Here is an 11585-nt window from a genome sequence, read left to right as displayed (position 1 = left end):
TTTGCTTTAAAAATAGCAGTACGATATATCACGAGGACAGGCCTAAAATAAAGCTACCTTGGGATTCGATTTCTTTTCTTCTTTAAACGATAATGTTTATCGGTCACGCTATCAATATTCTTCTTTGACAAGTAAAAACAGCTAAAATTTTCGAAAAAAAAAAAATCCATTTCAGATTTTGAATTTAATAGTCTTTGATTTACGTTAACGGTATTGTATTTAACACTTTTAAATTGTCTAATGCAATACAAATAAATAATTCCTTAATCTTTGGATTTTTATTTTACATAATATAATATTTATATTTACTGAATCATTTTGTTTAAAAATTGAAAATAATGAAAAAAATAATGACAATTGAATTGGAATTAAGTTGAAAAGCTAATTATTAATAATTAATAATTAATAATGAATTCATTAGAATAGAATATCTCGGAAAATTTGGGTTTAAAATTAGTTTTTATCAAAAACATAAAAATAAAATTGCCTAATAATTGTACTTTAATTGCTGATAAGTCATTGCTATTTTTTGACTATACCGTAAAAAACCCAAAAAATATGGATTTAATGTACGTGGTTTGTCAAATTTATATAAAAGCTTTATAATATAATTCTATAACTTAACAAACCCATCTGGTAGTAAATAGATGAATTCTCTCAGGAAAACTCGATGTAACCTAATCTCATGATGCATTCATTGTGACAGCGGTCAGTTAGGTTATATTTTCTTTACTCATATTACGTACTCCTATGTGAAGACTTTAAAAGGGACGTTAACTTGAAACTGAAAAACACGTCAAAGTAGTTTTTAAACTTTTTTTATTCATAAGAATAATTACAATCCAAAAATATTAGGAGGTACTCAATAAAAAAAAATTAGAAGGAACCATAACAGAAATACCAAAACTAATTTTATCAAAACAATATTATGGTGTGTGTATGTGTGTGTGATTATGGGTACAAATAAATGCTGTAGTTAGTAGGGTATTTTTGATGGAAACTGATATTTCAGGAATACTAAAATGTTGTGATTAGTGTTTTTCATGTAAATGTTTGTTTTCTTTTATATTTCATTAAATTCTTTTAATTTTTGATCAATAAGATATTAAATGTTTGGTTTGTATCAAGAAATAGTTTTAATGACACAATAAAACATTATGGAACAAAAAGTTTGAATAGTAAGAATGAAATTATATTATAATTTTTAAGAATAACACAATATGTGAACAAAGTATGCCAAATAAAGCTTTAACAATGATAATATAATGGTCTTTGTGAGGAAGTTTGACTACACAATGGATTTAAGTTTAAGTAATCGACTGTTCAACATATTTTTGAGCGAGGATTGCAAGTTAATGTTTAATAAAAACTTATATCTAAGTATTTAATGCGTGAAGATATTGGGGTATTTTCCTCAGCTGTTAAAAAGGATTTTTCCGTATAATATAAAATACGTTATCGTTAACTATTTATTAACGTTTATTTTTATCTGCAGTTTAACGACCGTGTATCAATTAGGTGCAGGATAAAAAAATTGAGTAGATGTTAGAACATCGTTAAAAGCCAATATCGCAGTGTCATCGGCACGAGCAGCTAATGTGGTTAAATTTGTGTTAGAAATATTTGTCAGAATATTGAAGAGCGGTTGAAATATCGTTTTATTGTCAAACTACTGCTGTTATATTCATTATACAGTAATATAGAAAGAAAAGGAAGGGATCGCCATGGTGAGATTTAGTTTTCAAACTTCTTGCGAGAAAGTTGTACGTGCTTTGAGACTCGAATAGTTAGAATATTTATTGATAAAGTAATGAGATTATGGTATTTTAGTTGAAATATTTGAGTTTTGTATGAGATCGTCGATTATTATTATTTTAAGTCTAAAAAATATACTTTGCTATTTCGTAGAAACGAGATCTATAATGTGTAAAAGTAATTAATGAGCTCAATTATTCGGTTGCTATGAAATAATTAAAATGTAGTTGTTTTATGATTATAGTCGAGGCGAATTGTGAAAAACTGCTATTTTAAATTATTTTCTACATTTATTTAAATCGTTTAAAATTTATTTAAATAATTTTAAATATTTTATAAATATATAATACCATTAATATGATGGGCACTTATCAATAGTGCATGTCAATTTAGTCACAATATTTTTAGGGCAATATTTTAAATTGTTTTGTATATAGTTCTGATATTTTGAACCTGTTTTTCAGTTAGCATTGTGCTGACAAAAATTAATTATAATCGTTTGCAAATAATAATATGTTAATGACTATGTGGTCAGTCATACGTTTTTTTTAGTTGAATCTGGTGTATAATTAAAATCTAAAATTAAATAAAATTTAATACATCATGGTTTATACGAAAATCTTTAGTGGGTTGTAATATTATAAAATACTATATACACTAGAAACTAATTTTACGATATGTTACACTTAAATTTTGAATTAAATACGTTTGCTAACCAGAATATTTATTTTTTAAAATTTGCATATAATTTACCTATATATCTATAATACTATCTGATATTTAAATATCTACAAACTATTTGTAAGTTTTTTATCAATAGATTTGTTTAACTAATTTAACAAATATCAAGCTTGGGGATAAACGAGTTAATAAGTTAAAAGTTAAGTTAATTTAACTTATTAACATAACTCATTTCCTTCCAAATTAACTTGAAGTTAACATATTATTTTTTCATTTATCCAAATTAAGTTTACTTTAATTTTCAAGACAAAAAAAATATTTTTGTTAAATACTGCATTCGATAACAAGTTCATCGAATTTAGAAAAATATAAAAATAAAAATTTCGAAAAATTTTTTAGACGAAATCATAATATTTATCTCGGTATTAATTATTAATTGGGGTGCCAATGGTCTCGGGAAATGTATTCAACCGTCTTATGAGAAAAATTAGAGTAAAATTAGCTATGCCACCCATGAATTACATTATCATTGTCATGAAAAGTGGCCGTAAATCTATATTACAAAAAATAGGTACATATTATCATTGACTACATAATTCTTAATAATAATTGTGCTCTATTATTATTAGAATTATTCCATAATTAATGATATTATTAAATATTTTTGAATGAGAGAAGAAATTTAATAGCTAATCAACATTTTGACATGACTATTTTATTGGGATTCAATAGATATTTTGATTAACCTGTCCTTTGTATTGTTTTATTTATTTAGATTTTAATAAAATTAAATAATATTATATATTTATTTTGATGTTTTGTATCAACTGTATACATTTATTGCCTGTATAGTTTTATAGTTACATTTTCAGTTGCAGTAATTATTTTTAATTTTTATACTGTAATTGAACATTAAAAAAATTACTTTTTTAAAATTATATTTATCATATGTAGATTGTATGTAAAATGAATAAAAAAAAACGAAACATCACAATCACAATAAATTTGGCATTTGAGTGCTTAAAAACAATCCCAATGAAGAAATATATACTTTTCTATTCTAATTAGAGTAATAAGATGTTTCTGCATTTTCATTTTCGTTAATGTTAAATAAGATTAGTTATAAATTGTTAATGTATAACACTTACACACTTACATCAGCGCTTAATTTAAATTTTTTTTTTTTATTAACTTAACTTTTTGATTGAAGTTAAGTTAAGTTCACGATATTTTTAAACTTAATTTTTATCTTAATTGATGTAATTCTCATGTGAATCAACTTAATTGTTAACTTGATTGAATAAGAACTTAAATAACTTAACTTGAGTTAAAAAAAAATCATTAACTTGCCCAGCTTTGTCAAACATCAATCGTCATTATAAACATTATATGTATGTAAAATTTATTTTAAATGTATTACATTAAATAATTAGCAATTAAAATTAAACAGAAATAACATTATAATTATACAGCATGCATTTGTAATTTGTTTATTCAAAATTTAAAATTCGGATGTAGTCAGTCATTTATATTAGTCATAAAGTGTACTTTGTTTAGTATAAATTAGTAGTTGTAATTGTAATAACTTTGTTTTATGTAAATATTAAAACGCATAAAAATTACGAATTATCAGAAAACTGCCGTTGACACGACGTTTCATGCATGTGTAATATGCAATTATCTGTTTAATTTAAATTTAATTATGCGAGTAAAAATGAATGGTAATTAATTTTGATTTGAGTTATTATTCGTTGTGTTGGAACATTTTTTGTGTTTTCTAATTCGAGTTAAAAGAGTAAAATAATATTAGGCTTATAATTTTCACTGATATTTAACAAAGTAATTTAGTACATGAATACTGGTGTGTAGGTGTATATATATGTGTGTGAGTGTGAGTATGGTTTTGCACATGAAGTAATAAACATTGATATTAAGCATGGCATTGTGAACTCAATTTCGAAACTTTTTAAGTATATTATATTACATTAAAACAGCTGAGTTGTAAAAGATTAGTTTGATTCAGAATTTGTAATCTCAACCAAAAGTTTTGAAGTTGATAACATACAATTTATGAGAACTACGTGGGCGGGTAATACGCCAAAGGATTTGCGTGTTCAAAACATATTTTATGCACATTTATACGAACTATGTATTAATTATACATGTGACAAATTACCTGGGTAGTTGCTTTTATAGTTCATATACACTTGACTATCATGACAATCGAGACGGTGGAAAACATAATTTCGCGAGGTCGCCTAACGACAAAATTACATTTTAATCATAATAATATCGTGCGTTCTATTGCTTTTTCGTCAGACCGAGTTCTGATTTCTTCATGACGTTTTTGTTTTATTTTTTAACGCTGTTGGGTTTTACTAAATCTAAAATTTAATTAAAATTTCCCATGAATAATTTTTACATTTTTATATATTCCAATTTTATCAGGTGGTATATTTTACCTCAATACAAAATTAGAGATCCGTAATCGATGAAATTTTTAATAGTTATAAATAATAATACTAAAAACAGCTAATTGAATAAATCTTATTTTCGCTAGATAAAAATATTATTTAAATATTTAATGATAAGAACATAACACAATGTTTAAATCAAACTGAATTTGAAGGCGACCAAAAGTTAACCTTATACGGCGAATCCGTAGTCATATCAAGACGTACGACCCATAGCCATGTTCGAGGTTTCAGAATTTAAAGGGTAACATATTTCGCATTGAAAATGTTTGTATTGTTGTTAGGTGTTGGAATTATGGTGGCGTATTGGTTACCGACTCCACGGATTTCACTGGTTTCGCGTTCGTTCGTGTTAGGCTCTCGCAGCGCGGAACATATTTTGACTTTCGGCCATAGTCACAGTCGGTAACGCGTGGTTGTATGTTGCAGGGGACACGATCATGCGCGAAGGGACGGCGGCCACGAAGATGTACTTCATACACGAAGGCATCGTCGAGGTGCTGGTGGTCAACGGCCAAGAGGTGGTGGCCACGTTGAGCGACGGTTGTTACTTCGGCGAAACGTGTCTGTGGGCGTCCGGGGCTCGACGTCCCGTCAGCGTGCGAGCCGAGACGTACTGCAACCTGTTCTCGCTGTCGGCCACCGCGTTCGCCCGGGTCATGGACAGGTATCCCAAATTCAAGGACCACGTGACCACTGTGCTGATCGACAGAGCCAACCGGATGGCCAACATCGGCAAGCGATTGGCCACTGACAACGTCCAGCAGTGAGAACAGGACGCGATTTCGGAGAGAAACGAAAAACAAGATGAATATTACGTTGCATACAGAACATGCGTTTCGGCGACGGCCTACGTTTACATTTTTTTTTATTTCTCGACTACACATTGGTTTAGAGCTAATAATGTTGCTGAACTATTGCCATAAATGAATAATTATTTATAATTATATTTTATTTCACACGATTATGTGTAACTGTAACGTTTTTTTTTCTCAATAAATATTATACGTTTTATTTGTACAGCGTTATGGCTATTTTTAGAGCATATTTTTCAACGGTATTATGGTACGGGGAAAAAAATAAGTGTAGTGAAAAATCGATAAAAGACAATGGACTCTTTCCGACCGCCGGGTAAATTCGTTTCAAAACAATTCATTTGTTTCCCCTAAGGATTCACGAGCTCGGAGTATGTGTGTGTGTTAACAAGATTTAAATGATCAAAAAGTATAGCTTCAGATCGCATTACATCAGTTTCATTATGGTTTGAAGAGTTTTTTGAATTATTTATCCATCAAGTTTTACATTTTACAGTGTTAAATATTCTTCATAATTAATTGGTGCGATTTTTGGTAGTACTTCCGGTATTCATAAGAATATGGCAATATAAAAATACTCAGTAAAACTTTAGTCGAATTAAAAACAATTCTTTTGATTTATCAAATGTATTTCGTACCAAAAAAAAAAAAAAAAAATGTATATAAAATTATTGCAACAACGAAAATGCACTCTAAACGAACGATGACAATTTTTACATTAAAATATAATTTACTTTATTAACCGATGAGAAGAAATGTCTAAGAAAGTAGGACTACAGGTAAATGAAGGTAAAACCAAATATATGGTCATGGGAAGAAGAGATAGCAGTGCCATGTTCCCGCTCATGAAAGTTGGTAGGTATTAGTTCAGTAGAGCCAAACAAATCAAGTACCTAGGTTCAATAGTAACAGAAAAAAATGAAACTGACAAAGAAGTTGCGTCAAGAATTGTATCAGGAAATAAGTGCTTTTATGGACTTTCAAAAATACTAGGATCACGATCCTTGTCGTTAGAAATTAAAAAACAGTTATATACAACCTTAATACGCCCAGTGGTCACTTATGGGGCGGAGACCTGGACATAAAGAAAGAATGAGGAAAGAAAACTTATGATTTTTGAAAAGAAAATTCTAAGGAAAATTTTTGGACCAGTGAAAGATAGAGAAACGGGTGAGTGGAGAGTAAGAAAAACTAATGAATTGGAAAGCCTATTTAAAAAAGAAAACATAGTAAATACAATTAGAAACCGAAGACTTCAGTGGGCCGGACATGCTAGACGAAGCCAGAATAACATAATAAGGATGACTATGGACTAAAATTCAGTTGTTAAAAGACCACTAGGGAGACCTCGATTAAGGTGGAAAGATATGATAAAAAAGACGTGTTGGCACTGAATGGAGAACCGGATTGGAAAGCACGAGCTTTGGATAGAGAAGGCTGAAGAATTGGATGTATGACAGGATGGTTTTAATGACCGTCAAACCCCAAAAAAGAAGAAGAAGATAATTTACGTTTTAGTATTAACGCCTTTTAATTGTATTAAATTGATTTTCCTTGGGTATTGTTTCACTATCTGCATTTATTTTGTACAATTTAATAATATTTATATGCCACTTAGTTGCCTTTTCAAGAAAACCTCTAAGGAATATTCAATGATATGTAAATTATTCATGATCAAATAAACTTATGAATCAAAATTAAAATCTATATTAACGAATACTATGAACACTGTCATGAAATAATTTTATGGAATACAAATGAATGATTAAGGTAAATTATTTTGTACACATTTGAACGACGTGGATGATATGTTTTATAAAACTTATATATACAACAGTTAATGTTTGTTTTGTCATATTGTTTTATGATTAGAAAACTAAAACAAACACAATAAACTACTATACTGCCAATAGAATTATAAAATGATTTAAAATAAAAAAGTAACTAAAATGCTACGTACTATATTTTTATTCAATGATAGTTTTTGTATCAAAAGAATGAGTTCATATAAATTATAATAAAGCACTTCAATCTGTGATCTGATTGAAAACTGACCTATAATGTAATTCTTTTCAAATAAAATATGGTACACAAAATGTTTAATTTAAATTTCTTCATATAGTTTGTTATGCTCATTCAATCATCTACGAGTTGTTTAATTGTTTTTTTTTATATATTTTTTTTAATGAACAGTATAAATTAGTGACATAACAGTTTAATTAACAATACGATTGATGTCTTGGATGGTATAATATTCGGTGTATTTTGAATATAATTATTTTAGTTTTCGAAAATAATTGAAAAGTGTACATCATGATTTCTTGATTATTAATTTTTCTTAGACAAATAAAAAAAAATAGATAAAGAAAACGCTTATTGTTAAATTAAAACCTACCTTGTTATTCTATTACATAAATGTCATTTAAAAAAAAAAAAATATGGAAAAACGTGTTAAATTTGGTATGATATTGTTTAACCAAATGCATTGGAATCCATTAAAATATTTTTCAATGGCATTTTTTTTTTTTTTGAATTACCGTTTCATGAAAATATAATTAAATAAATTAAATTTTTTTGTTACCTTCTGTTATGTAGGTATCAAAGTTTATAAGACTAATCAAAGTTACCAACAAGAGAATTCATTAGTAGTTTGAGAATTTCAACGATAAGTGGATGGTATTATGAAGTTCTTAAGTTACTTAAGGGAGTAGCTAGTTGATTGCAGTGATGTGATTCGTTGAATATAGTATGACATGTCATACACTCATACCATACCAATGACAAATTGATAACATTGTTTGATTTGTATAAGCACTTTGGCGTAAGTTTTATTTGTCTACTAAAGTTAATTTTGGAATATCATGTTCTATGTACGTGCGTTAGTGCTTGTGTGTGTGAGTGTGCGTGAGTTATAAGTGTGTTGGTATGTGTATTTGACGTATGTTATATAAATTCGTTAAAATGCAAAAAAATAAAAATAAAAACATAATATGTGTATATTTTATTCAATGTGATAATTTTCAACGGCTAGAGCCCTAGAGCTGTATTTAATAAGTGCGCATATAACAATAAAGATGAATAATGTTGTTTGACGTGCACTTTATACGCATTTGCCAATTCTTCAATGATTCATTTTTAACGAATTGTTTTCATTTAAATTTAATATTAAATTATTGACTTCAGTCAAATATTGAGCCCTGTACGCATATGATAAGTAACTAATATTGTGGTAGTCCAAAAGGTTAGATTTAAAATCATTATATATTACTAAGTTGATCAATTAAAAGCATTTTACAAATATACAATTTATGTTTATAGTTTAATTTAATAAGAGTATCATTGTGTTTAAATTTAGTTAATTTTTATTATGTATGACTATTATGATCACTCTAATGTACGTGTATGATTAGGAGCGTGAAAGTTTCTTCAAACGTTGTGTTGATACCACTTAAACTATCATGTAAGTCGTATTATTTAAACTACCACATTAAAAAAAAAGAAGAATTTTCTTATTATTTTAAATATATTGTACCAAATATATCAATTGTAAATTAACAATATAGTAATATTTTTTTAATGTCATTAATACAAATAAAAATTTCAGATATTATACGTAATTGAGTTATTATAGTTATCGTGTTATATTATGGTATATATTTAGGTAAATCTTAAATACTTTTTCAATTTTAATTATTCATACAGAGGGTGAGGTGTTCGTAATTGAGTTATTATAGTTATCGTGTTATATTATGGTATATATTTAGGTAAATCATAAATACTTTTTCAATTTTAATTATTCATACAGAGGGTGAGGTGTTCGATAAATATTTTTTTGGGATGCAAATATTACATTATTTTTGTACATCAAATTGTTGTGATGAACATCTTTTCAGCATTTTCATTAATTTTCAATGTTATATTACCCTTTTAGTTATTTTAAATTTTAGTTTAAGAATTTTTTAGTGTAAATTGTCTTAATGGTTTAGAAAATATAAATTTGTTTTTTACTAATGTTCTATCGGTTTTATATTAAATGTAGATAATTGCTAATAAAGATCACATGAATATATGTGTAAGTTTTTAGTTTTTAATTTTTGATAACTACTATTTCTGACTCACAATGTATTTAATTCCCTGTATTAAATAATTTATTATTCTTTATTAAATAATGCACCAACCTTTATTTGAATTAATATATATATATATAATTTTGAGATTTTTTTTTTATACATTTATTTCAGTTCTTGCATCATAAATAATAATAAAATAGTTGCTTACATTTTTAATACCATACTATAATAGTATTTATATTTGCTATTTTATAAAAGTTTTTGTTGTTCCTATGAATTTATTTGAAACAAACTTATTTTTTGTTGAATAGTCATGTAAAAAATATTGGTAATTAGTTTGTACTTTTTTCAATTTAAATTTCGGATTAGAAAAATATTGTTATCATAAATTATATAATATTGTACTATACAGTATATATATTGTATTCATATAGTATTATTAATTACCAAATAAAATGAAAAGTTTAATATCTATGTAAAAAAAAACATTCTTAATATTAAATATACTTATAACTAGAAAACGGATTTGAATGTAGGTTTTTGAATGTCCGAAAACATTGCTTTCCAAGCACAAAGTTCATTTCATACATCAAGGAATTAAAAAATGTAACTTTATTTTGCATTTTTAGTGTATTTTGATATTTTTAAGTCATATTTATATATATTTGTTGCTTGGAATTATAAAGTTTTAAAAGATATACATTAAATGTAAATTTTTTAAAATTTTTTTGGTTGTTAATGTAAATTAGTTATTTTTATAAAAAACTGGATGAATGTACTTACCTATACATCAGTCTCAAAGTTTGAAAAATCCCGTTTGTATTATTGGTGTGAAACGACTTTAATCGTAAATAACATTGATAATGTTACGATACGTGATGACGGCAAATAACTAATCCAAAACTAAATAATAATTAATATTAAATTTTTAATAATGATGTGTTTTTTTTTATAAGTTTTAAGTTATAACAATATTAATATATTATAAGAGTACATACACAAATCTGTTCAAAATTCGGGTTTTAAACCATTTTTAAAATATTTTAGGGCTTTTTTAGTGAATTTTTGGATATTCAAGCATTATTTTAAGGCATTAAGTCGTATATTTTTAAGACATATTTCTTATTTTTTATGGCGTTAATATCTGTTAATTATAACACTATCACTGAGTGTGTTTAATAATACTATGTAATACCAACGTAAATTAATTAAAATGAGCAAAATTATATTGATGTTTTAAAGCAAACTATGGATTTTTGATATTATACAAGTTTAATAAATATATTAAATGAATAATTTTGATAAATAAGAACTGTAAAAAATTTTTAAATTTTTTTTTTTTAATCGATATTAGTATACAAAATTGCATGTATAGATCATAATATTTATATTTTATTGTTACTTAACATAATATTAGTGATATGTATAATGTATATATTTATTTACTGTAGGGAACCAGTAAAATTATTCTACAATGTATCTCTGTCGTGAACAACATTTGTAGGTTTTGAGTCACGTAACATTTATCTATTATTACACTAATAAATTCTGTGCAAATATCAGCTTGGATTTATACAATGTGAGTTATAGTTTTTTCAATGAAAACTTTTATAAAATTACACTTCACGAAAAAAAATAGTTCTTATTGTAAAAGTATTAAAAAATTATTTCTTATATTTCTTGCAATTTACTCAAAATTATACTATGCTGTTGTACACTATTTACTTCTTTTATGTTAATTATGTTAATATCATTAAATTAATATCTAATGCACTATCAACATGATCATA

At 26.3% G+C, this 11585-nt stretch overlaps 1 protein-coding gene across 1 annotated transcript in view; it reads left to right on the top strand.

The window, feature by feature from the left end:
- LOC112693536 (nucleolar protein 6-like) overlaps positions 1–5306 on the top strand; it is an 8735-nt gene extending 3429 nt beyond the window's left edge. The window contains exon 6 of the mRNA XM_025568643.1: positions 5195–5306. Within this exon, the coding sequence (XP_025424428.1) occupies positions 5195–5306 (112 nt within the window). The remainder of the gene's footprint in view (positions 1–5194) is intronic.
- The last annotated feature ends 6279 nt before the right edge of the window (positions 5307–11585 follow it).

Source organism: Sipha flava, unplaced genomic scaffold (genome assembly GCF_003268045.1).
Source record: "Sipha flava isolate LNK unplaced genomic scaffold, YSA_version1 88_pilon_pilon, whole genome shotgun sequence".
Lineage (NCBI taxonomy): Eukaryota > Metazoa > Arthropoda > Insecta > Hemiptera > Aphididae > Sipha > Sipha flava.
This window is presented reverse-complemented; position numbering and strand designations above follow the sequence as displayed.